Consider the following 26,232-nt stretch of genomic DNA (forward strand, 5'->3'; position numbering starts at 1 on the left):
TATAAGATAACCTAAAAAAAATTTAAAAAAATAAATTCATTATTTTCACACTATACACTATATGTTTTTTTTTATATATTAAATATGTAGTGTATAAATGATGAATTGAAGAAATGAATTAGTTTATAAAAAATAAAAAAATAATAATAAATATGATTTATTGATAGGTAGGGATGATCAGTAACAAAATTTAAAAAAATTATGTGAAAGACAAGCTTTGCCACGTGCACAGCAACAAAAGGTGGTACGTGGACATTGTACGGAAAGGCTGCCTCTTCCTCACAAAAACAGAACCTCATCGCTTTCCGAACTAAAGCCCCTTACTTTTGAAGCAGAGGTCATAAGCGAAGGACAGATTCCCAGACATCGACAATGTCAACCGTCAGAATTCAACCCACAGCGTGTTCCCTGTCGTCGACCGTCAGACACCTCGGCTTCTTCAATCTCCGGCTTCCCAGAAGCGCCGCAATTTCGTCCAATAGCTTCGACCGGGTGAGACGCTCCGGGATCAGAAAAGCCCTCACAGTGTCTATGTCTTCCGCTTCTTCTTCTGAACCTCTCGAAATCTTTGTCAAAGCTTCCGTCACTACACCCAACAAGCTCGGAGACTGTAAGAACTCTCTCGCTTTCTCATTTTAGTCCGTTTGGTTACTGAGAAAATGCCTGAAAGAAAAAAAAAATGAACTTCTTTATCGAAGTGTGTAGTTAATAAGGCGTTGCATCATGTTTGAAGTCATTTTCAAATGTTGAGAATGAGAACCTTGTGTTTCGACTGTTATTTGGTTTAGTTTACCACGGGTTGGTTTCTGATGAATTCTTGTCGATGCATCTGTGTCGAGTATTTTGTACTTCGATTGTGCACCACATTTTTCTTCTGTAAAACCTGTTCATTCACCTTTTGGGTGATACACTTAAGGTCGGGGATTTCGAGCTTTTTTCCCCTTTTTATTTTTTGTGTATTTTGGTAATTTCTCGTGTATAATTTTGAAAAAAAAAAAAAAAAAAAAAAAAGAGAGAATCTGATTCTTGGACTCTAGGAACCTATATGGCTCTAGTTATACAAGCTTGCTTTTCAGCTTGATTTAAAAATATGAAAATGATTAGCATTTATTAGACATTCGCTCATTAAAATCCATCGTTTGGATTCCTTTAATTTTGCATCTGCTTGAGTATTTAACTGCAGTGATTTGAAGAGAAATTGCTAGAATATATTGCTTAATATAAATTTAAAACCACGTGATGTATTTGATCTTGGAGGATTTCTATATAATTAAAATCCTTGAATTTGAGATGGCATCCTATACTCTATTATTTCAAATACGCCTATTATAAAATCTTAAATCAATCCACAAATTCAGTGAATAAAAAATAAATTGTACTTATCATTCATTATTCAAGCCATTTCAACGAAAAATGAAATCAAGCCAGCAGAAAAATGAGAAGGCAACATAAAAGGAAGAGTTCATTGTTGAAAATCAAAGGAAGAGGCTTTCAATGGGCCAAATTACACCAAATTGAAAGGTGAGCATATAGAATTTTCCATATGTAGTAACCCAAAATGCAAGCCTGTCTACAATGAACTGAAGAGAGACTAGGAATGCAAGATCGAGAAGATCAGGAAATAAAAGGTTTTGAAGCCCTAACCTGATACAAGAACGGGATCGTTTATATTCAAGCCCATATGTAACACAAAAACACAGTTGGTTTAAGTCTTCTTACTTTTTTATATAATATATATAACATTAAGTTTGATTATTATATAATTGGTTCGGTCCTGTTGCATTCAGTTACCAGTGATCTGAGTCAACTAAACCAAGACTGACCAGTTCTTGTGGCTTTTGTTTGCACATTTTGGGATTGATGGCCGTCCAGTTTCAGTGAACAACTGGCCAGTTCCTGTCGGTCCTGGTTTCAATCTGTAGATCCCTAACAAAATGAGTCCAATAATTACAACATGGTTCATAAGAAGTTATTGATATTTCTATATTGTCTTGACAGGTCCTTTTTGCCAAAGGGTATTGCTGACTTTGGAGGAAAAGCATCTCCCTTATGACTTAAAGTTGGTAGATTTGACCAACAAGCCAGAATGGTAATTATTTAATTTCATCTCTTTGAATCATGTCAAAAAAATTTTCTTCTATAAAAAATCATGTGGTGGTGGATAGAACCCATCAATCTGTTTGGTCAAAATCCAGTCGTATGACCACAAACACACAGAAATTGATAAGCACATATTCTACTAGCTCTGTAATATACATTAGATGCTTTTGTGTTATGATCTGTCTTTATCTTTTCATAACCAACTTTTCAATTTGTTTGCTTTGGCATCTAGGTTCTTAAAAATTAATTCTGATGGTAAAGTTCCTGTAATTAAACTTGATGAGAAGTGGATGCCAGATTCAGATGTCATCACACAAGCACTAGAAGAGAAGTATCCTAATCCACCCCTGGGAACCCCTCCAGAGAAGTCTTCAGTGTATGTTTTATATTCAGCGGTTTATGCTTTAAGCATTTGATGAATACATAATCATCACAAGATAATACTTAAAAGCTTGAGTGCTTTTCACCCATCCATAGTGCATAATGGGAATTTTATGAATGTTTGATTTCTTAGCATCAAAAAGCAAATGTACAGGTGTCCCAACTGATTGTCAGATTTTGTTTTGGTTTCAAGATTCGTGCAACTTTGTGATAGACTCTATCCGTTTGTAGATAGCCCTTCCGTATTTTATGCACTGCCTCTTAGATGTGGGTATTTTGTGGCTCTAGATGTTCCCACTTTTAGTCAGATCCTTTTATCTTGATTTTCACATAGAACTGGTTCTTGTGCTCGAACACCTAAGCGAAATGAGATTGCAGGCCCCATCAATGTAATCCTTTCTTCTCCAGTAAAATTTCTCTTTCACATTGTTTTGGTTCTGGGTTTCATTAATTGCAGTCTTCTCAATTCTCACTAACTGTAGTAATAGTGCATATGTGGAACAAATCTTCAATCTCAAGTTAATTTTAGCAAGGGCAAGATTCATTTTCAACTGATGATGTGTTCATCACCTTTGGTGAGAGGAATCTTTTGCAGTGAGGCATTTCGATGAATGCTTTTTTTAAAGGGAAAAGTTTGGTTTTCCAAAGGAAAAGCAACAAAAAGGAGTTGTTACATAGCATGTGCGTGTCTTATACAGTTCCTTGTCTCCCAGCAACCTTGGTGTCAAGTGGACTTCTATGATCAGATGAAAACATGTGATCTGCTCCTTTAATAAACATATCTCTCCTTCAAATATACATATACATTTGTGATTTTCGTTAAAACTGTTGGTGCCATGGTCAATATTCATTTGTAATTTGAATGGAAGTCATGGTGCAGATTTTAATTGAATTATCTTCATCAATTAGCTTGTCTGGAGATATTCTTTAATTGAGGATTTGTGGCTACATGCACAACTCTGATGGATGTTGCTATCATGACTGTAATGCTGAAACTCATATTAGTTTGCAATTTATTAATGTGCCATTTGATGATGTAATCATAATGTTATGTTCAATAAGAGCCCCTATTTCTTTTTGGTCGTAAGTTCTCAGTTGTGTGTGTGTGTGGGCATCCGTGTTTGTGTTATTTAGAGAAAGTAATTTTTGAGTAATTTGTAGTGGGTCAAAGATCTTCTCCACATTCATTGGTTTCCTCAAAAGCAAAGACCCCAGTGACGGAACAGAGCAAGCATTGATCGAGGAGCTACGTTCTTTTAACGATTATATCAAAGAAAATGTGAGTGCTCCATCCTTATTTTTTCCTATGTATCTGGTTATAATTTCTTGGTGGTTGGGTCCAAGAGACTGTCAATGAACTTTTATGAAAATAATTGCCGCGTGGTGTTTGTTTCAGCTTCCATTTAGCAGATTATATTGTCTGTAGTGTAGTTGAAAAGAAAAAGAAATGTCTAGCAATATCTGGAACATAATTTTTTTTATAAACAGAAAAGACTGATTACACACGTACCATGAAATAGACTTTCTAAATTTCTACGAAACCAAAATACTGAAAATAGGACTCTCAATTGGCATGTGAATCAAAGTGGCACAGTTTCAGTTCCATGGATATCAACACCTTCTAAGCACTTTCAAGTGCCTGCAAATTTTGACCAGCAGAAAAAAAAAAAAAAAATACCGTTTCTGTGTGGAGGAACCACCTTCAATGCAATCTCTATTGTGAAATTTGATCTTGTTTTGGTTGTGTGTGTACATAAGCCAAATTTAATTAATAAGCGATATCTTCTGACATTACTGTAATTGGTTTTTACTCATGAAGGGTCCTTTTGTCAATGGTAAAGAAGTTTCTGCTGTAGACTTGTCGCTTGGACCCAAGCTGCATCATCTGGAGATTGCTTTGGGGCATTACAAGAATTGGTCAGTTCCAGATTCTCTTCCCTACACGAAGTCTTACATGAAGGTATGTCCAATACAATATGAGCAGAACTGTAGATGTATCTGTAACTAGCAGTCGTGTTTCTTATTTTTTGTAGTTTGCATGAGTTCTCGAATCCTAATAATGCTGAGTTCTTGCCATGCAGTCTATTTTCTCAAGAGATTCATTTATTAAAACACGTGCACAGCCAGAGGATGTAATTGCAGGTTGGCGTCCAAAAGTCTTGGGTTAAATTGCCCTTAGCTTTTCTGTATGGGACTCCACAGGTCTAAACCCATATCTTCGTTTACTAGCCTCGAATGCAAGCAAAACACGTCTTTTAGTATTTAATCATGCTCAAAATGTGGAGAATGGAACATGATGACTATAATAAAAACTTGAGGAGTATTGCAGGCCTTGTAAAGTCAAATAACTGTGCATTCCTTTAGTTGGGATGGTCGCCAAACTCACTCCGGAAGGATGGCGGAGATTGGTTTCCGTAAATGACTAACCGTCGTGGGGGTTTGAACTCTGACCGAAACCGACTTGGGGACAGTGATCAGCCAGAGTGATGGAAAACATCACCATGAGTGAGAGAGAGAGAGAGAGAAGAGGGGGGGGGGGGGGGGGGGGGGGGTGTTCATGTGCTTGTGTTAAAGAGAGATTATCAGCTTGACAGCCACATGCATGGGCTTTCATAAAATCTATAAAACTGTTGTTAACTACAGTGTTGTAGCAACTAGTTTATTGTTGTTTACGAGATTCTCAAATGTCTAAGCACAAAAATAATGCAAATTAGTTGCGTCCCCGGTGGTCCAGATAAATAGAATATAAATCTACAGATGTTATTGGTGCCCGCGCTCTACGTGTTAAACGTGATTATAAATTGTGTGCCACCTCTTCTTTAAAAATTCTTTAAAACTCCCTCTATATTCTTGGTGGGTGAGTAATGAGTTAAGTGTGTTTTGTGTTGTGTTTAACGTTATATATATATATATATGTACGTATGTATGTATATGGGTGGTTCTATAGCCATTGTTGGGAGCTCCCGATAGTGCATTTGATTTCTTTTTTCTCATGCATTTTTATAACACTTTTAAATATATATATATATTTTTAAAAAATTATGTCATTAAAAAATATTTTTTAATTATTAAGTAAAAAAAAGATTTAACGGTAGTCTCAACCAGAGCATCAGCATTTATATATATATATATATATATATAAATAAAATGAGTAATGCTTAAGAGGTGAAAGGAATAAGCAGCATCTATGTCGTACTATTAAGACTTTTTTTCCACAAATAAAAACTAATAAAGGACATTTGTAGAGTTTTAATGGAAAACTACAAAGTATTTAATGGTATAAAGGATTAGCCTAGATTTTAGAGTATGGCCCTATGGGTAATGCTCTTTGACCCAACTTCTTGGGGGGAATATAAATTATAATCACCAACCAACCATTTTTTTTATTTCTTCCTCTATACAATCTGCCCCTGATAACAAATTAACCCCATATTGATATTATTTTATCAGTAATTAATGGTATATATATACAAAGAGAATATCTTCACTTCCCTACCCTTCATCTTTTTCTTTTTCTTTTTCTCTAAAATCTCTTGATTGGACCTTATTGTCCGAACGAACTAGAAAGACAAAAATCTCCGACGTGAGAAACAAAAAGAATACAAAGTACGAAGCTGAAAAGGATCACAACACAGCTTGGCATGCAAAAAGGCCTTCGATTTTTTTTTTTTTTTTTTTGTTTCCCAAAGCAGTGGATAACTTCCAAAATTACCTAACTGTCAATGCAAATAATAATATTTTATAAATCTCATTAAGGTGAATTTAATTTTTTTAAATTGAAATAAATTTAATTTTTTAAATTAATATATATGAAATAAATTGAGATAAATTTAATTTTTTTTATAAAAATTTAAAAATATATTAAATCTCATTGATAATTAATTTGAGATGAATTCAATTTAGTTTAACAACCGAATAAAACCACACTTTCCATTTCATTAAACGACACCATCTTCCCATCTCAATGATGCAAATAAACAACTGGTAACGCTTTTTAAAACCGTTGGATTGAATATCATAATCAAGTCATTATTCGTAGATCGAACGGCGATCTATGTAGTGGACGTGGAGTTGGGAGTGAATATGTAAGGGAATCAGGGACTGCACAGGTATCGTTGGATTGATCTGAGAGAGAGAGAGCGCACGACCCAACTGAAAAAATAAAAAAGTCTGTTCCTATGGGCGCTCTCTTAGGTGGGGTCCACATATCTAGTGCTTCCCACTTTTACCCTTTATGCTCGCTAATTCCATTTCATAATGCAAAATGAAATAAAAATATAGTTTATTTGTCCGAGAACAAACTTACAAAATGGGAAAATAAATAAATACATATAATCATTCTATTTTGACGTAAATAAATCACAAATGGGCCATGGTTCTTAAATTATATGGATATATCTACATTTGTGGATCCCACCAAATAATTAAACTTGATGACTGCTAACTGCTTACGTTCTTATCAGCGACTCATCTATTACATCCTCTTTTTTATTTGAAAACTGATACGTACATATCATCTATACCAATCAATTTTTGTTCTTTTTTCATTACTTATATTTGTTTATTTTTTAATCTTGTGTTTTTTATTTTTTATTTTTTTTAAATAAATACACAAAAATGGTTTAAAAAAACAATAAATTACTGTTAACAAAATCTCCATAAACTTTGTTGACTACTGTAGTACCGTTATTTTTATTTTTTATATTTTTTAAAAATAAAAATATACCATTACATTAATAATATAAAATTTTTATATATTAATAGTCACTTCTTTAATTATTAAATAAAAAAATTAATTACATAAACAACCAAAATGAAGAGACAAAATTATAAAACATACTATCATTTTTTTGTTTTTATTCAGTAGGAAACAGAAGATACTCAAGAAACAAAAACAAATTAATTTCTTTATATAGCCCAAAAAAATACACTTAAAAAAACCCAAGCTTCTTCCTTTCATTTTACAAATAATCCAATAATGGTATTTATGTTATTTAACAAAAACGATAAGGTGAAACGGGTCTAAAAAGAAAGTAGAACTCCACGTGTTTTTTTTTTTTTACAAGGAGAGTCCCTTTCTCTGACCTCTCCTCCAAAACCCAACTAGCACCCTAAAATTTCTCTTTCCTTGATCTCTCGCTCTCTCTTTCTCATCACCGTCGACGAAAGGGCGAGACCTTTACAGAATCAGAAGGCAACGTTTCGGAGAGCAAAACAGTGTCCGTTCCCTGTGTCTTTCAAGCTATGGACGAGAATACAGCTGCCATCGAAGCAATTCTAAGAGAGCAAGAGGAAGAAGAGCAAGCTGAGAGGAGTAAGAACAATTACAGGAACAAGGAGACCCAAAACGGCAAGGATTTCGGCTGGCAAACGGTCTCCTATCCGAAGCGCAATAAGAAGGCGTCCAGGCCACCACAGGGGGAGAATTCGGCAGATCTCCTGAGCCGCCGGCCGAACGCCGCCGCATCCCCCAATGTGTTCCTCTCGATCGAGCAGCATTCCGAGGAACGCCGCCGGCGCGCTCTCGAGAATCAGCTCGCCGCCGCATCCGGAGAGGGATCGAAGCGACATTCCGACGAAGATGAAGACAGCGACAGTGAGGTGCCTGGCGCCGCGGCCGCCGCCACCGAGAACGGCGATGTTAAGCCTAAGAAGCCGAAAAAGCCGAAGAAACCCAAGGTGACCGTGGGTGAAGCCGCGTCGAAGATCGATGCTGCTGATCTCTGGGCTTTCCTCATTGACATCACCGTAAGCGAGATCATATCTTCAAATTTCATTCCTTGCATTCTGATCTGTTCGTTTCTTTATAAATTCGGATTCAATTCTTGCGCATGAGATGGTAAACAAATCGTGATTCGTTTTTTTTTTTCTTTTTAATTTTTTCCCGGTGTTTGCTTAGGCTTCGTACGAAGCGCAGCAAGATATACAGCTAATGCGATTCGCGGATTATTTCGGCCGGGCATTCGCATCGGTGGGTGCGGCTCAATTTCCGTGGTCTAAGACATTCAAAGAGTCCAGTGTTGCAAAGACCGTTGATGTGAGTTTTCGCTTCAATTTTCAATGTATCTAATTCACTCTGAATATTCTTTGCGGTCAAAAGAATGACTTTTTGTGGATGCATGTGGGCTTTATTTTAGCATGTGATATAGACATTGATATTCCGTGTCTCTCTGTCTCTGTCTCTCTCTCTCTTTTTTTTTTTTTTTTATTTTTATTTTTATTTTTATTTTTTTTTTTGTCCCAATTTTAAGCCGTTTTCAAGCTATGGTGTTTGAGTCTCTGATAGCTGCTCCTTTATATGTTTTGATGTTCGATAAATGACTAATAACGAGCCTAATCTGTTTTCTTGATTTCGAGTATGCTGGATAATCATTCATGATCCATTTTCTACGATCCTGCTCCCAGAATCTCAAGTTTACTGCTTGCTTTTACTTCTTTTTTGTTTTTTAGTAAGTAATATAAAAATGCTTGCATTTACTTCTGGACTGTCATCATTATTTTTTGTACCTTTGTGTACTTTGGAATTCATTTCTAGAGAATATCTTCATTTTTAATCCTTATTTGGCACTCCTACAGATTCCTCTTTCCAGTATATCCGAAGATGTTTATAAGACATCTGTTGACTGGATTGGAAAGCGGTCTTCTGAAGCACTTGGGACCTTTGTGCTATGGTCTTTGGATAGCATTCTTGCTGACCTTGCAAGTCATCAAGCAGCTGCCAAGGGATCCAAAAAGGTGGTTCAGCAAGCATCCTCAAAGTCTCAGGTAGCTTTCCAGCTTGCTACGTGATTCATTATGTTGGTTGTAGTGTATGAGCGCTTGGCGTTTTGTAGTTCATTTAACTCTTGCATGCCCGAGGTTTGGTTTTCACAAAATTGTAGGAGAAACAATGTTGTAAATGGTAAGTAGTGGAGTTGCGAAGAGCTACTGTTCGTTGAGGTTCATGTGCACATACATGAGTCATCTCTACTCAAATGAATGAGTTGTTGAACCTGAAAATCTCCAAGCTGGTGTGAAGTTTTGCTAGATGCACCATTGATATTGGCCCATATACAAGCAATTTCCCTAGGCATCAATTGGCTGTCAATTAGTGAGGCATACTAATAGCTTTCTCATAGGCACATTTATTTTTTCATAAGTAAACTATTGTATTAATAAGAATAGGCATAACCCAAGTACACAAGATGGTATACGAGAGGTAACACCTATCTAGGAAGAAGAAATAGAAACAAGATAGTTATGAATACCGAGGCCATTAAAATCTACAGCTATGGCCCATAGAAATAAAGTTCTAACAGAAAGAGATCTAAGCTTCTCAAATGAGGCTCCTTGTCTTCAAACGTCTGGTCATTTCGCTCTTGCCATAAGCACCACAGAATACAGATAGGAACTATCTTCCACATGACTGTGATTGTTCGCCAAATCCCTCTCCATGGAAATTGATTGTTTTGCGACTGTGTAAGAGACTTATAGAAAGAGGGAATCGAGAATGTACATTTACTTGCATGTCGGGTACCCACTACAATGTGTCAGCTCCTTGAGTACAGGTTGGGTTTGGGTAGTGAGAACACCTGAGAAGTGTTGAGAATGTTTGTGAATAGTCGTAAAAAAGTAATAATAGAATATTGAATAGTAATAAAAAGTAGGTGAAAAGTAATGAATAGTAGAAAAAGTAGGTGAAAAGTAATAATAAGATAAAGAATAGTAGTGAGAGTGTTTGAGAGTACTTGAGGTACTCTTGGTTGCCAAACAAAACTGGAATACAGAAGACTACAAAAGTTCTCAAAGATGCCAACTTCCCAATCTTGGGCCGCCCTATTGAAGTTGGTGTTCAATTGGACTTGATCCCTAGATATCACCATAAAACCAGCCGCTGAAGTTTCTTTCTCGCATGTAACTCGGAAAACTGAAGGGAATTAGTCCTTTATGGCATTACTTCCATACCATAGGTCGCTTCGGAATTTTATTTTAGAGCCATCTCCCAACATGAGTCTAGTATGACGAGTAAAAGCCCCCCACCATCGTCTAATGTGCTTCCAGACTCCCGCTCCATAAGCTCCACTTACCTCTCTAGTGCCCAACCCCCCCCCCCCCCCTCTCCCCACAAACCTTCATATTTGATATTTGTAGTCAATTACTGACTTCCATAAGGCTTTCAGTTCCATATTACATCGCCACAACCATTTCTAGAGTAAGGCCCAAATGAAAATCCTTAGATTTCTAATTCCCAACCCACCAGAAGAGATTGATGAGCATACCTTCTAAGTGGAATTTGAAATCATCCCCCACACCACTCCAAAAGGAAGTTACAATGAAATTTTTCAATCCGGGTTGCCACACTTGCTGGAATTGGGAATAGAGATAAGAAGTACGTTGGTAAATTAGACAGAGTACTTTTAATTAAGGTGATCTTGCCACTTTTCGACAAGTACAGTCTCTTCTAACCTGCCAATCTACGTTCTATTTTCTCAAGCACTATATACCAAATTGATTTAGCCCTTGAGGCAGCCCCCAACAGAAGACCAAGATAATTCATGGGAAGAGAGGAAACCTTACATCCAAAGTGTTAGCCGACTGTCGGATATTGTGAATGTTACCAATTGCAACCAACTCTGATCTGTCCAAGCTCACTTTCAAACCTTATGCCGCTTCAAAACTGAGTAGAAGTGCCCAAATATGGTTTTGTTATGCCTCACAAAATATCAGTGTATCATTTGTAAAAACAAGTGAGAAATGTTAAGAGTACCCCTATTGGGGTCGCCAAATGAGAATCCAGCCACAAGGCTTGTTAACCAAAGCCGACATCATTCTACTAAGTGCCTCCATAACAATAACAAAAAGGAGTGAGGACAACGAATCCCCTTGTTTTAGGCCTCGGGAACTGTTAAAGAAGCCAACTGGACTGCCATTCACTAAAACTGAAAACTTCACTGTTGATATGCCCCATCTGATCCACAAGCACCATCTCTCTCCAAATCCACACTTCCCAAGCAAATAAAGTAGGAAACCCCAGTTAACATGATCATAAGCCTTCTCTATGCCCAACTTACATAGGATCCCCCGTATTGCCAGATTTTAGTCTACTATCTAGGCATTCATTGGCGATGAGAACTGAGTTCAGAATTTGCCTATCCCTTACGAATGCATTTTGTGGTTTTCTAATGATCTTGCCCATTACCTCCCCTAGGCGGTTTGAAAGCACTTTGAAGATAATTTTATACACCCCATTCACAAGACTAATGGGCTGATAATCCTTTACCTCCGATGCCCCGATCTTCTTAAGAATCAATGCAATTAAAGTGGCATTGATGTTTTTCTCAAAATTTTCAACCGAGAACAATTCCTGGAACACCTTCATTAGATCCTCATTCATCACATCCCAACATGATTGGAAGAATCCCATAGAAAATCCGTTTGGACCAGGTGCTTTGTCTTTTGACCATTCTCTTAACCACACCATGAACCCTCGTCTCCTTAAAGGGCCTCTCCAACCAAGAGACATTTTGCGGCTCAATAAATTGAAAACCTAATCCATCAACCTTTGGCTACCACCCCACTTGCTTAGTAAGCAAATGTTTGAAAAAATTAGCAACATGTTCTCGAATCACAAGGACCTTCGTACAAGCCACACCATCTATATTCAACATCTCAATGGTATTGGTTCCCCTATGAGAGTTAGTCACTCTATGAAAGAACTTCATACTTCGATCCCCTTCTTTCAACCACAATACTCTAGATTTTTGGCACCAAGTGATCTCCTCCAATAAGATAACCCTCTCTAATTTTGAGACCAACTCTGACTTCTGAGATAACTCTTCTAAGGAAAGAACGTGGCCCTCCTGTATCCTCTATAACTCTTGTAGCTCCTCCAACAAGGACTTCTTACAGTCATCTATGTCACAAAAGGATTGAGTATTCCAAAACTTTAAATCTATTTTTAAAACTTTCAGTTTACTTGCAAAGATGAAGCTAGGGGTGCCATGAATCTAATATAAGGACCACTATTGCTTGACCTTGTCCACAAAACCATCAGTTTTCAACTACATATTTTCAAATTTAAAGTATCGACGCCCTTCTTGGATACCACCACAATCCAGCAAGATAGGAAAATGATCCAAACAAAGGCGAGGCAGCCACTTTTGACATACGTCTAGATAATGAGTTTCCCACTCCGATGAGATGGCTTGTTTGGAAATATATCTTATCTTAAAATTATTATCTCATCTAATTTCATCCCATCTCATTTCCAAGCATAATTCAAATACAAAATTTTCAAATTAATCATTACAACTTCTTAAACTTTCAAATAAAAAATAAAAAACAATTCAACTTTTTCAAATCCCCAAACAAAAATAATATTATAAAACTATATTCTAACAATATTCTAACTTTATAATTTTTTTTATTCAACTTTTTCTCTTCATTCCCAAAATTCAAAAAATTACTCAACTCAAACTATTTCACTACTATTCACAAACTATCTTACTACTATTCACAAAATTATCATCTTATCTCATCTCATCTCATTTCACTTCACTCTACTCTCCAAAGGAGCCCTAAAAGTTTTTCCAATCTAGACCACATCTGATTATTAGACCACATGAATGCTCCACCCATGAGAGGGATATCCACCAAACTCAAGTACTCCGAGAATTCTATCATTGCTGGTCGTAACCTATTTTCTCCTGAACGTTCACTTAGGAACCCGATAACATTAAAATCACCACCTATGCACTATGGTAAGTCCCACCAGCTGTGTACTCTAGCTATTTCTTCCCATAAAAGTCTTATGTTGCTGTCCAAATTCGGCCTGTAAATACCAGCAAAAGCCCACAAGAAATTGTCTTCCACACTCTTAAAAGAACATGCCACGGTGTACTCCCCTATGAATTCCTCCAATTTATCCACCACCCTTCTATCCCACATAACTAGAACACCTCCTGAAGCCCAATCCACATATGAATTGCTCCATATACTTTGAACAATTCTTCTTGGAATAGATTTCAACTTAGTTTCTTGTAAGCATACAAGTGTTCGCCTTCCACTCGCGAAGCAATTTTTTTTATTTGAAGACGCTTATTGGCCTTGTTGAGCCCTCAGACATTCCAAGAAACAATTTTGGGCTTCATAAAGAATGTGCTAGCCCCTTCCCTTTGGATCTTTCTCAGCTTGAGCTGCCCTCATAATTAAGAGACCAAGTTAGTCTCTTTAGCTCCCTCTATTTTTTGGAACCAGATTTCTTAAGCTGAGCATGACTAACTTCAATGGCAGTAAGTAGAGCCATAATGTTCTTCAAAACTCTCACACTCCATCCCCACACAATGTTGAATTTCCTTCACCTTATGTAGAACCCAATCAGAAACACTAGATTAACTTGGTAACATATAGTTTAGGGGTATGGGCTCCCCATCTCTAGTGGCCCACAGCGAATTTATTGGTGTCCCCATCTCCTCCTCTGCGAAAGATTCCTACACTCCCATTCAGAGAAGTTCTGCATCGAAATTAGCATCTGTGAGGGCCCTTCAACAACTCCCTCGTCACTTCTAGCCACTGTATTCAAATCGTGACCCACGTCCGTCTGTTGTACAGCCTTTGCCAGAAGGGATACCATCGAAAAGTCAATGGCAACCAATTCCCTGCTTCTCCTTGGCATTGTCTGGCTATGATATGCCGGAGATCTGGTGCTCAGTGGTACGAAAACGTCCAAAGCCCTTTCAGATACTGCTATCGCCGACCCGCCCACCGTTGTTGTCAGCCTCTGGGCCTCCGTCAAGGGTTCCTTAGCTGGTCACGAAAGGGTCGGAGCCTTTTCCAGTGAGGATGCCAGACTCCTGCCGGTAGAGGGCCCTAGATCACTACCCTCTCTAATTCTCCACACAAGTTGGGCCCTGAGCCTTGCCTTTCCTCCATTTTGCCCCACGAGCTAAGGCCCAAAGGAGCGGTCCACTTGCTTTGCCCTTTGCCTCCTAATTAACTGCCCGTTTCCTATAACTCTGTTGGGTCCAGCAACCTCCGAGCTCAGGCCCACTTGTCCCCTTTTGAGCTGCCCGCCTATAAATCTGCGGAGTCCACTTTCCTCTGAGCCCAGGCCCTTTTTTTTTCCTCTTCACACTGTATCAGAAAATCCAATTTTTCTTGAAGTTCCTTCAATTGTGCCTTCACGTCTAGCAGTGTACTATGTACACCCCCCTCTGCTAGGCCGATAGCAGGCCTGCCACCGCCACCCTTCCACTAAGCACTGATTGTACCTGTGGTAAGAGGAGCTCTGCGGGTCCCATGCCCGTTACCTTGTCGCAGAGGCTCCTCTTCGAGCTTCCATGCCACCGCTGTCTCCACCCCTATTCCTCTCACAGGGTTGCACCGGCTTCATTTCGGCTCTAAGACCTCCCTATATGAGCCTTTTTGTGCCTAAAGCATCGCCACTGATGACCTCATAGGTGCCCCTCCTCTATTATGACTTATGCCTTTCCCTTTGCTTGCGAACTCCCATTGCGCCTCCGCCATCCCTTCCTCCATCCCTTACCCTCCATCTCTTTAGGTATGAAGATAAAACTACTCTTGCTACGACCACCGTATTGTTAGGGATCCCGTTCTTGTCCCTAACATTAAGGACCACAAGCTCGTCTTGGTGTGAATGGTGACCGAGTAACCTTGCCAACTTGCTTGGCCTTCCACGAAGGGATGGTGTTTGAGTAATGGAATGATGAAGATGATGCACTTGGGTAGGCTAAGTGTTTAGGCTAAGGCAAATCAATGTGGGTGGCTAGACTTGGTCTTGAGTGAGGTGCCAAGATGATGGAGGTTAGGGTTTGTTCTTGGAGAGTGGCGCCAAGTTGATGGAGTGGGAGTGTTCTAAGAGTTGATTAGGGTTGTTTGATGCAATGGGGATGGCTTGGGGGTTGCCCTTGATGTTTGGGCCACTTGGATGGTGATTAGGGTTGGTAAGGTGAAGTGTAGCTAGGGTTTTGTGAGGTGGCTAGGGTGGATTTCGAGATTTGGAAGAGTTGGCTTAGGGTTGGAGTTTAGGATGATGCTAGGGTTTGGGAATGAGATGGAAGAGTGAGGCTAGGATTTGGTGGCTAAGGTGGGCGGATTGGGATTGACTTGGTCTTAGGAAGATTGGCTAGATTTGGTTGGTTTAGGAGTAGATATGAGAAGTTTGTAAGATGGAAGGAATCCTTGAGTGAAGAGGGGAATTTGAATTTGAATTAAGATGACAAGTCAATAGTTGACTTAGAGAGATTGTAAGAAGAGTGATTTAAGGAATTGAAAAGGATTTGCAATTCCTTAAATTAAGGGATTTGGATTGGGGATTTGAATTTGAATTTGAATTTGAATTTGGTAAGAGGATGGAGAGATTTTAGGGATGTGATTGAGATGAATCAACTTTCCTAAAATTAAGGAAGTTGACTCAAGAGGGACTCTTGATGGATGGCTAGGTCAATGGATGATGGAGGCAAGACTCCTAAAGGAAAGAATCACCTTATGGAATCTTGAGGTGGACGGCTAGGGCTTATGTGGATGATGGGCTAATTATAGTAAGTGACAAAGATGGGAAGATGGGAGGCAAGATGGGTTCGGTCAATGGGTAAGATGATGGAGTTGGCGCCTAGGGTTTTAGGGAAGTGATGGGGTAGCCGAATATGGTGAGTGGAAGATATATGCTAGGGTTTTATGGAGGTGATGGTGGCAATGTAATTTATGGAAAGTGGACTAGGGCAAACAATGAAGTGGTCGAATATGTGGTATGGAATGGATCAAATGGGTGAATGCGTGGATGAAGGCAATGAAGAGTGGATGAACACTATGAATTCTCAAGAACAACTCAAGAACAATGCACATAAAATAATAAGATCAAAGGATAGAAAATGGAAGACAAGAGATGGAATGGAAAATACTCATAAGATTAAGGGATCCTTAGGGATTCACGAATTGCACCCTAAAGATAAAAAGAACAAGATCGATAGATTGAACCATACTTATTCACGAATTGCAAGGTGTTATCCTCTCTTAGGGGATTCACGTATTGCACCCCAAAGAGTCCAAGTGCCTTAGCAACGAATGGTGATCTCAAGAACAAAATAGTCTACCCACTAGGGAATTTGCCAAAAGATGTCAATGCAAAGACTAAGGGTCCTATTTATAAAGATTACAACTTGGAAACCCCCAATAAGTCTATTGGAAAATAAATAATTAAATAAAAATAAATAATAAAAAATAACATAATTGGCATGAACCAAGTTGACCCATGGCATGCATGAGCCCATGGGTGGGCTAGGCTGGCCCATGGCATGGGCCATGGGCATGGCTGACCTGGTTGGCATGGCTGTTGGCATGTGGCTGACAGGTCCCTGGCATGGCTTAGGCAGGCCTGGGCGCTGAGGCTGCATGTTGGGGCTGTGCCTGGGCGGGCTGGCATGGCCCAGGCAGGGGCGCGTGCGCTGGGTTGCGCTCGCGTTGGGCGTGCGCGTGGAACTGCTGCGCGCGCGCGCTGGGCAGGCTGGGCGTGCTGCACGGGTTGGCCTGGTCACCAGCCTCACTGGGCATCCTTGGCAGGCCCCGTGGCGTGCCCATGGGGCTGCTGTGGGGCTGTCCAGCCTTGTCATGACATGGCTAGTGGCTTGGCCATGGGCCACAAAACATGGGGTCCTACCAATTCCACAAGCGCCATGTAGCGACCGCGAGCATTTGAACACCGTTGTGCTATGAAGTTGTGACTTCCTTCCCTTACCATGTTGTAGAAGTTCTTTTTTTCTCCCTTCAGACAGTCCCCTAGTGTTTTAGCAATGTGTTTTTGAGAACCCTATCGTAATCACACCTAACAACTGTACACTCAATCGTGTTCTCGCCATTACAAACCACCAAACATCATTGGAGAGAAAAATTATCACTTTTCATCATCAAAGTTTTGGTTGTACAGAGAGAGAAAACCACCTTCTCAAGTCTACTAAAAAAATAAATTTTTGCTGCATATGGGCTCTCTTACGAAATGAATGGTGCTTATCCTACATTTTTAGTAGTAATCAATGATGGAAACCATTATAAGTGACTGAACATGTTGCATTTTAATTTTTTTACAGGGAGACATGCCCTGGTATTTTAGTGTTTTGGGGCTATTACCAGGGAAGATAACTTAGGGTTTTATGAGAACTCCAAAAAGACCTGAAATTTTGGATGGGGATTCCTCTCTCTGTATCACAGTTTTCCTTCATCTGAATTCCATATTTATCATTGTTATAAGGTGTCAGACTAAATGGAATTACAAAGATTTGAACAGTTGTGTTGCAACTTACATATGTAATCGCCGTGCAAGAGAATGATGGTAGCTTTTTATGTTGATTTTCTGGTTTTCTGATTTTGATTGCTTCAGCTTCAGTTATACTGAACAGGGAGGAAGAAAGTAGCCAACAAGTTTTGTTATTTCTTCCGTATATGTTGTTTGCAGGCCCAAAAGTTGGTTCACTCACTTTGACCTTCGCATGTTTCTCTTTTGAATTAACATTCCCATTTTTTTGGAAGGAATGATGATGGCATTGGCCCTTCTGAATAATGAGTGAAATGGTGTCCCATTCTCCTGTTTTTGAGTTACATAATTGCTAGTGAAATGATGTGATGTTGGAACTGCAGGTTGCCATATTTGTTGTTTTAGCAATGGCACTACGAAGGAAACCTGATGTGTTGATCAGTTTATTGCCTAATATTAAGGAAAATCCAAAATATCAAGGACAGGATAAGCTTCCAGTTACTATTTGGGTGATTGCTCAGGTGAATGTTGGCAACACTGATAATCTAAAGTTCCCAGTATAGATAATTCATCTGATTGGTAATCTTTTCTATAAATTGGTATGCATTTAATCCAGAAATTGGATTTTGGTTTGTATAGGCATCTCAAGGAGATTTAGTTGTTGGGTTGTACATGTGGGTTTATCTTCTCTTGCCTATGCTGGCTAGCAAGTCAAGCTGTAATCCACTATCTAGAGACTTGATTTTACAGTTGGTGGAGAGGTTAGTCATTTTTTGAGATTGAACGTAAGTGTTATTTGTTACACATGTTTTCCTTTACTCTTGGATCTACTTGTTAAAAAAAAGGGATCTAAACCATATCTCCCTTCCTTTTTTTTCCCTGATAGCCTGATAGTAACCAACCTTCCTTCCTTATTGCAGAACTCTATCTTCTCCTCTCTCACTATTGTTTGTTTATTTTTTGGTTTTTTTTGTATAATTCTTCATCCCTTGAAATTAGAATTTTGTCTTCCCCAAAAGCTCGGACCATTCTGTTAAATGGTGTTGTTAGAAAGGGGGAGCGTGTGGTGCCACCATCAGGTCTTGAGCTTTTGCTGAGAATTACCTATCCAGCACCATCGGATCGGCTAAAGGTGGGTATCATTGGGAGTATTCACTGTATATCTCCTTATGATATGTACTTTTTCAGTGTATTTCTAATGTGTTTTGCTTAGGTTACCGAAAAGTTTGAAGCTATATATCCGAATTTAAAAGAGGTCGCCCTTGCTGGTTCCCCGGGAAGCAGATCAATGAAGCAAGTTGCACAACAGATTTTGAACATTACAATCAAAGCTGCTGGAGAAGGTAGTGGCATATTGCTAATTCCCGTCTCCTTCTTTTATTACTGTGACAGCTTGACTTAAAAATTCATTTGCAGGCATCCCTAGCCTGTCAGGGGAAGCAAGCGACATTTTTCTTTGGTGTTTGAGCCAAAACCCTGAATGTTACAAGCAATGGGTAAGCATTTTAAACGCTTTATTTTATATTTTTACTTTTTATTTGAGACTATTATCCCCAATCATCTGCATATCATTGAATTTTATATTTGATTTGGGAACAGGACATGCTTTATCTTGATAATCTTGAAGCGAGTGTTTTTATTCTGAGAAAGCTTTCTGATGAATGGAAGGAGTGCTCTAAAAAGCTTTCTAATTTGGTCATTTTGAGGGAAACTCTTCAGAGTTTCAAGCAGAAGGTAAACGTTTTCCAGATATTCTAGACAAGATAATATGTTGGTTTGAGGACATTGAAATCCCTGTCACTGGATCTGCACGTAGAAAAGTTGCAAACTGCTCAGAAATATTGCCCTAGAATGGCAGCATCTCTTATCTTCTTCTCCTTCTGCCACCAAGCACCCCTCTACTGCCCCTCGCCCCTCATTTTCCTAAGGGGCTGTGAGAAGTGAAAAGGCATTTTAAGCTTTTGTCAACCTCTGTTGTTGTGATCAATATGTTAAACATAATCTTGAATAGTTTCAAATTTTTGCTGCCAAATGATTCCATATATTGAATCCATTTGCTATGATGTATTGACCCAAAAATTCACTTATTCATCTGATTCAAATTTGGAAGTCAACATACCTTCTGATCATCTGCGAGTGGAAGTATACTGTTTCTCACTTAGTTTCATTTTTGTGTTTATTTAGAATGAGAAAGCATTGGCAAAGGGAGATGCTGGTGCGCACCATACATCATTGAAGAATGCAGACAAATACTGCAAGTTGATTCTGAGGCAATCATCGCAGGGTCATAGATGCTTGAAGGGCATGGTCTTTGTATCTGTTGCACTGGCTGTTGGTGCCGCAATTATGTCCCAAGACTTGCAATCTTGGGACTATAGGAAACTCACTGAAATGTTGAACTTCCCTTGAAACTTTCCAAGCTCGGACTTGCCAGCAGTAAACGGTGCTCTCAACTGCATTATAGATTTAGTTATGTCCGGAATAGGTTAATTTCTGCAGGATGGCCTGTAAAAAAACAAAATGGGCCAATGATGAGTAAATCTATTTCAATGTTGTGGCCAAATTCTACTTGCTTTTTAGTGAGATTAGAATGGGAGAGCAGAAGCCGCAGAAGCCGCAGCAGCAGCACCGGGTCAATTGTATCCTGTTTTCAAATGTGGGTCAGGTCAATGACTTGGTTTCCTTTTCATATTTACCGTTTTATAGCTTGTTTGTCCCTTCAGTTTTGGACGTGCAAAATTGCTATACAGAGAAGGAATGACCATTCCATCTAATAACATTAAAAAATAATTTCCTTCTTTCCAAACTCCTGCGCTCGGGGGAGCAATTCTTCCTGTGTCCCATCCAGAGAATAACATGCCTAGAAGGCCAATCAAATTTTATTTTGATCTTTTGTTCTATATCTAAAAGGCAACGAACGTAATGGCCAAAATCTTCCTTTTAAGGCAGTAGGCCTAATTCAGTCTTCCTTTCCTAGCTGTTTTCGATCCAATGTGAAGAAGACAGCCAGAGGATGAATATTTTTCAATCCTATATGCGCTGCACGTAGACCTCAGTATCGGAAACCATCGCCATTTGAAACCTGAGGAGTGAGGGCCCCATGTTATGTGGCAAGAGCTGATCATAATATATTTGCAACGAATCAGTATGGTTTGTTTTTGCAGATAAAATGAAATGAGTTGAGATAAAAATTGAAAATTTAATAGAATATTATTAGAATATATATTTTTAATATTATTATTATTTTGAAATTTGAAAAAGTTGAATTGTTTATTTTATTTTATGTGAAAATAAAATTCATGAATGGAGAAGGGACCAACCTGGATAGGAAAGGGAACACAGAACCAACCCAATCTCTTTCTCAAGAATCTCTAGTGTGTCTAGGTTAACCTTCCGTGATTGTTGTCACCAACTCTCTTTCTTGTCTTTTTTTCTTTATTCAAGGTTTAGTTTGGTAAGCATTAGATATATTCTTAGATTAAAATTCCGTGTTTCTCAAATTCCAGGAATGTTATTTCCAAAAGCCAAAGCTGAGTCTTAAAAAAAGCAAAAGCAAGGAGGGAAGACCACAAACATTATCATCATCTTTATTCATAGACAGGGTCTCAAATCACTCTCACAGTGCCCCAGTTTGATCCATCTACTCTCCTTTTGATGCTCACTTTTTCTTTCTTCTTAGACTATCCATCATTCCTGCTCCTGTTTGACAACCTTGTTTCATCATTCCGTCCCAGCCACTTTAATTTTTTTATTGGTATTACAACATAATTGATATAACTATGCATTCATTAAATACAAAACAAATGAAATATTTTGGAGAGAAACAAGTATGAGATGTTTGAAGGCAGCAATGCAGAGTAGAAAATTAATTACAGGGTTCAGTTTTTAAGAGCGTCTGTCTAAATTCTGCAATTGCACGTAGACTCGTTTATGTGGATGGTGGTGGGCCACTTTTGGTGCGAGATGTCCCCCAATCCGGGGCAATAGAGTATGCTTTCTGCAACATTAACCTCATTTTCTTTTTGTTAAGGAACAATAACCTTATTATATTAGATTTGTGGGTGTAGAATAATAAAGTAGTTAAAGTAACAAACGAGCATTGTTACACTGTGTGGTCTATTGATCTTCCTGTTTCTGAGTACAATTATCATAATTATCATCATCGAGCATGAATGAAGATGTCTATATTAATGGGAGTATTTATAAAAAAGATTTAACATAAGCTAATTCTGGTAAGAGTAAAGAGTACCACATCCAGATAAGCATCATCTCTATTTCTCTTGCATCCTCTCTCTCACCTTTTGTTCTGTCAAAACTACAATAACATTCTTCCATTGACACCTCTCTCTCTCTCTCTCTCTCTCCCCCTTCATGAGTGCGTAATAGTGTGGAAATAACAAGGAAACATAGCAAATCCATGGCTACCAACAAGTTTGCAACCATGTTGCATAGAAACACCCACAAAGTCATCGTCATTCTAGTTTATGTAATCCTTGAATGGGTCTTGATAATCCTCCTCCTCCTCAACTCTTTTTTCAGTTATTTGATCACGAAATTTTCTAATTACGTTGGCCTTAAACCACCGTGCCTATGGTGTTCTAGAGTCGATCACATCTTGGAGCCTGGCAAGAACACCAACGCTTACAGGGATCTTATATGTGACACTCATGCCACTGAAATTTCCAAAATGAGCTACTGTTTAACTCATCAAAACTTGGCTGAATCACATAATATATGTGAAGACTGCTTGGCCTCTCGGCCAAGTTACAGTGACAGCTCCATTAGAAGCACAAAGAGAATTGCTTTTGTTTCATGGATGAGTGAGAACCAAAGTGAAACTAATGGTGAAAAGAGTTTCAGGTGTTCATGCTGCAACGAGAGCTTGAGCTGCAAACCGCATGCTCCAAAGCCTTCTTGGGATGCTTTGAGTCATACCCGGAAAGACGATTTGATCATAGAAGCAGTGGATGATGATGACAACGAAGGTAAGTACAAAGAACCAAGCAAACCTAATTCTCCATCAAAACTCAGGGAAAAGGACAATGAGATCCAAAAAAACAAGATGGAAGAAAATCATAGTGACAAAGGGATTGCAGACGAGTATCAGATACTTTCTGATGTCGGAGGTTTTAGCTTCAAAGACGTGGCACAGGAGGATTGTTCAACGTTCCAGATTGACTCGACCAAGCAGGAATCCGATTATACCAATTATGTTCATCAATCTTTTGACACTTGTCAGTGTTTCCCTGGACAAGATCACTCACTTGAAACCATCAATATGCATTTAACGAATTATATTGCTTGTGAGTTTAATCGTCTAATCCCAGTTGAGTTAATTGATTCTTCAACTACAGCAAACCAAGGATCATGCAACTTGAAAGATGAAGATCTGAGAGAGCAGGATCAGCAGGATAGAGCTTCTGATCCAGAGGTATGGATTGAAACACAGCTCAATGGCTCAACAGAGGCAATATTACTCATGAGAAAGGAGAGTGCAGAGAGGGCAGCTGAAGGACAACGTAAAAGCTTGAAGATCAATGAAGGTGATACTCAGACTTCACAGGTGGTAAAAAGGAAACAAGATGTAGTCAGTGAGACATGTAGCCAAGTTGCTAATACTCAACGACCTCTAACTTTATTCCTCTCAGAAGAAGTATCAACGAAACAAAAACAACCAGATGATCTGCCAGGTACACAGTAAATCCTGGTATTTAACAAAATCTTCTATTATAATCTATTTTTCCCCCAACATGGACCCTATATTCATGTCAGGCGTTTCAATTTTTTGATACAAAAATCAGCATGTGGAGCAGTAATAGACAGCATAAATCTGTTGTCTGATGAATGCTCAGCCAATACCCTGATAGGCACAGAGGAGTCAGACCATGCAGCCGATCGGCCTCAAGCTGAAGAACCAATTTATTCATCGGGATGCCTAAAAGAAGATCAGTCTTCCACTAGTGATAATGGTGCCGAATTTTGTATCGTTCTTGATTCATTCATGCCTCAGGATGACCTTGGTAAGCCTCCAATCTTCAGTTATTCGATTGTAAGAAACATACAAGTTAGTTCAAGATAGGTTCTAAAGTGAAATTGGCTTTACTAGGTTCAAAGCCCATGAATAAAATTATCCAGCACGAAAAAACATTTTTGATTGAAAATACTCGAGAGTCAGGAGCTGAAGAATCGTTCGATGTAAGTGCTGTTGGGAAGATGGAAGGTGGTGATGCAGCTACTACCACTGAACCACTGGAAGCAGCACTAAAAGCCGAACGAAAAGCTTTAAATGCTGTTTATGCAGAACTAGAAGAAGAGAGGAGTGCATCTGCAATAGCTGCTAATCAGACTATGGCTATGATAACCAGGCTTCAAGAAGAGAAAGCAACAATGCAGATGGAAGCGCTACAATATCAGAGGATGATGGAAGAACAAGCTGAATATGACCAGGAAGCCTTGCAACTTTTGAATGAGCTCATGACCAAGAAAGAGAAGGAGAAGCAAGAACTAGAGAAAGACTTGGACATGTATCGTGAGAAGGTCTTAGATTATGAGGCAAAAGAGAAGATGAGAATGACAAGAAGAATTGAACATGGAAGTTTAAGAAGCAGAAACTCTTCAGCTTCTTGCAGCAATGCAGATGAAAGTGATAAATTATCAATTGATCTGAATCGTGAAGCTAGAGATGACGGTAGCTATTCCGGCCATCAAGATACCACTCAAAACACTAGTGATGGCAATGCAGATTTGAATTTGGAGGAAATGGCACTGGACTGTGTGAGGCATATGAGTGCCCTTGATGGATCATTGGCAGAGTTCGAGGAAGAGAGGCTGTCCATTCTAGATCAACTCAAAGCACTGGAGGAGAAGCTTATCACGTTGGCTGAAGATGGAGGATTTCTTGAAGATGGGAAATCCATTGATCATTCCTCGATGTATGGTGCCAAAGAGTTTGACGATCATGACTTTACTAGTCCGGAAGTAAATGGGATTTCAGTGAATCGTTCCTCAATGTATGGTGTAAAAGAGCTTGACAATCTGGAGTTTACTAGTCCAGAAGAAAATGGAATTTCAAAGGATAAACTTTATCCAGAGAGAAAAACAATGAATTCAATGGCAAAGAGGCTCCTTCCTCTCTTCGATGCCACCAATAACAAAAGTGAAGAAGGTTTGTCAATCGAAGAAAAAGGCGAATCCGAATATGTCGAAATGCAAAAATCCTTGGAATCCAAATTTGAACTTGAAGTAAAAAAACTACCCATTGAAGATGAGGTGGATCATGTTAATGAGAAGCTGCGAGCTCTCAAAGCAGATAGGGAGTTTCTAAAGCATTGTATGAGCTCCATAAAGAAGGGAGACAAGGGAGTCGATATTGTTCAAGAAGTTTTACAACATCTTCGCGATCTGAGGGCTGTTGAAGTTCGTGTGAACAACATTAGTGACGATCGTCTAGGGTGAAATTCCAGTAGACTGCCACAACCCACAAAAGAAAAGAAGATAGGTGAAATACTATTTCTGCTTGCATCCATTAATTCTACCTGATCAATTCTGAGCTGCAATAAAATATTACTCCATAAAACATGAATTTGTGGGAGATAAATTCGATTGACAAATGCAGATAATTGCTTTCTCTGAGGTGAGCGGTCTGAGTCTGCAGATGTAAATTGCTTAACTTCATACCGAGCACGAGAAAAATGCTCACCGAAGTCTATGCTTTTCTAGTGCCAGGAAATCTCTTGATGGAGATGGAGTTTCCCGGGATGGTTTGTTTGGATTGGTTCACTGTAGATTTGAAGTCTTCCTCCATTTTCTTATTTCTCGTTCGGAATTTGGCCTACTACAAGAATGCAAAGCGTAAGATATTGTGGGACGTCCTCACTACGATCTTGATTGCCTAAGGGACTGGGAAAGATGTAGAGGAGTGTGTCTTCTCTGCCTGACCTCAGTGTGTAGGTCAGGCTGCTTCGTTTCTTTTTTTCTTTCTCCTGTTTTATAGTTTTCATTCGTGTTTTTTTTCTTACAGAAATGTGGGAGGGGATCAAATCCTCAACAAGAGTCGACATTTTTCTTTCTGATCTGTTGGACTGTTCAATTTGATATGGGTTTTCAGTATCTACGAGCCAAAAGTTACTTGTATACTATACACATGTATCAGCTTTGTCTATATTTATAAGTGAGGCTTGTCACTGTTCTATTGTTTAGTTGTTTATATCTTTCCATTTCTTAACAAGTTCGTGCAGGGAACAGATGGTAGAGGAGATTTTGCTACGTTATTTGTTGTTAAACTAATGACTAAGTGTATAAAAATCAGTCAAAACACCAACATTTTATATGCCAGTAGTGATATGTCAATAAACAAAATTGTAAATAAATTTTTTTGCAATGAAAATGTTCTAGTGCACAAGTTTCAATTAAAGAATAAGTTCTCAATGGATAAAGCTACCAAGGAATTCAAACTTTTGTTCATATCATGGAGGAAATTCGGGAGATTATTTATGAGCAAAGAGTAT

The 26,232-nt window shown here is 38.8% G+C and overlaps 3 protein-coding genes across 3 annotated transcripts; all 3 read left to right on the forward strand.

Annotated features, from left to right (window-relative positions):
* Positions 1–268: 268 nt before the first annotated feature.
* LOC121252285 (glutathione S-transferase DHAR3, chloroplastic-like) lies at positions 269–4,814 on the forward strand. The gene is made up of 6 exons (XM_041151853.1): positions 269–610; positions 1,999–2,089; positions 2,333–2,476; positions 3,643–3,760; positions 4,301–4,441; positions 4,563–4,814. Exons 1-6 carry the CDS (start codon positions 373–375, stop codon positions 4,647–4,649), a joined length of 819 nt encoding a protein of 272 aa, XP_041007787.1. The 5' UTR covers positions 269–372; the 3' UTR covers positions 4,650–4,814.
* A 2,735-nt stretch (positions 4,815–7,549) lies between these two features.
* On the forward strand, positions 7,550–20,524 carry LOC121252186 (transmembrane protein 214-like). The gene is made up of 10 exons (XM_041151697.1): positions 7,550–8,229; positions 8,381–8,518; positions 9,058–9,246; positions 18,109–18,246; positions 18,365–18,486; positions 18,725–18,857; positions 18,939–19,068; positions 19,142–19,221; positions 19,325–19,459; positions 19,910–20,524. The coding sequence occupies exons 1-10, from the start codon at positions 7,726–7,728 to the stop codon at positions 20,132–20,134; spliced, it is 1,794 nt and encodes a 597-aa protein (XP_041007631.1). The 5' UTR covers positions 7,550–7,725; the 3' UTR covers positions 20,135–20,524.
* Positions 20,525–21,578: 1,054 nt separating this feature from the next.
* Positions 21,579–25,632, forward strand: LOC121252167 (myosin-binding protein 3-like). The gene is made up of 4 exons (XM_041151665.1): positions 21,579–23,415; positions 23,527–23,745; positions 23,832–25,223; positions 25,341–25,632. The coding sequence occupies exons 1-3, from the start codon at positions 22,143–22,145 to the stop codon at positions 25,178–25,180; spliced, it is 2,841 nt and encodes a 946-aa protein (XP_041007599.1). The 5' UTR covers positions 21,579–22,142; the 3' UTR covers positions 25,181–25,223; positions 25,341–25,632.
* Positions 25,633–26,232: the final 600 nt, after the last annotated feature.

The sequence above is a fragment of the Juglans microcarpa x Juglans regia genome, chromosome 2S (genome assembly GCF_004785595.1).
Source record: "Juglans microcarpa x Juglans regia isolate MS1-56 chromosome 2S, Jm3101_v1.0, whole genome shotgun sequence".
In the NCBI taxonomy this organism is placed as follows: Eukaryota; Viridiplantae; Streptophyta; class Magnoliopsida; order Fagales; family Juglandaceae; genus Juglans; species Juglans microcarpa x Juglans regia.

What these genes read in the sequence shown, in the direction of transcription:
- LOC121252285 (XM_041151853.1), top strand. Translation starts at nt 373, where the DNA reads ATGTCAACCGTCAGAATTCAACCCACAGCGTGTTCCCTGTCGTCGACC. An exon ending in ACCCAACAAGCTCGGAGACT is followed by an intron (nt 611 to 1,998) that starts GTAAGAACTCTC and finishes TTGTCTTGACAG; the next exon opens with GTCCTTTTTGCCAAAGGGTA. An exon ending in ACACGAAGTCTTACATGAAG is followed by an intron (nt 4,442 to 4,562) that starts GTATGTCCAATA and finishes CTTGCCATGCAG; the next exon opens with TCTATTTTCTCAAGAGATTC.
- LOC121252186 (XM_041151697.1), top strand. Translation starts at nt 7,726, where the DNA reads ATGGACGAGAATACAGCTGCCATCGAAGCAATTCTAAGAGAGCAAGAG. An exon ending in CTATTTGGGTGATTGCTCAG is followed by an intron (nt 18,247 to 18,364) that starts GTGAATGTTGGC and finishes TGGTTTGTATAG; the next exon opens with GCATCTCAAGGAGATTTAGT. An exon ending in TTCAGAGTTTCAAGCAGAAG is followed by an intron (nt 19,460 to 19,909) that starts GTAAACGTTTTC and finishes GTGTTTATTTAG; the next exon opens with AATGAGAAAGCATTGGCAAA.
- LOC121252167 (XM_041151665.1), top strand. Translation starts at nt 22,143, where the DNA reads ATGGCTACCAACAAGTTTGCAACCATGTTGCATAGAAACACCCACAAA. An exon ending in ACAACCAGATGATCTGCCAG is followed by an intron (nt 23,416 to 23,526) that starts GTACACAGTAAA and finishes TACAAAAATCAG; the next exon opens with CATGTGGAGCAGTAATAGAC. An exon ending in CATGCCTCAGGATGACCTTG is followed by an intron (nt 23,746 to 23,831) that starts GTAAGCCTCCAA and finishes TGGCTTTACTAG; the next exon opens with GTTCAAAGCCCATGAATAAA.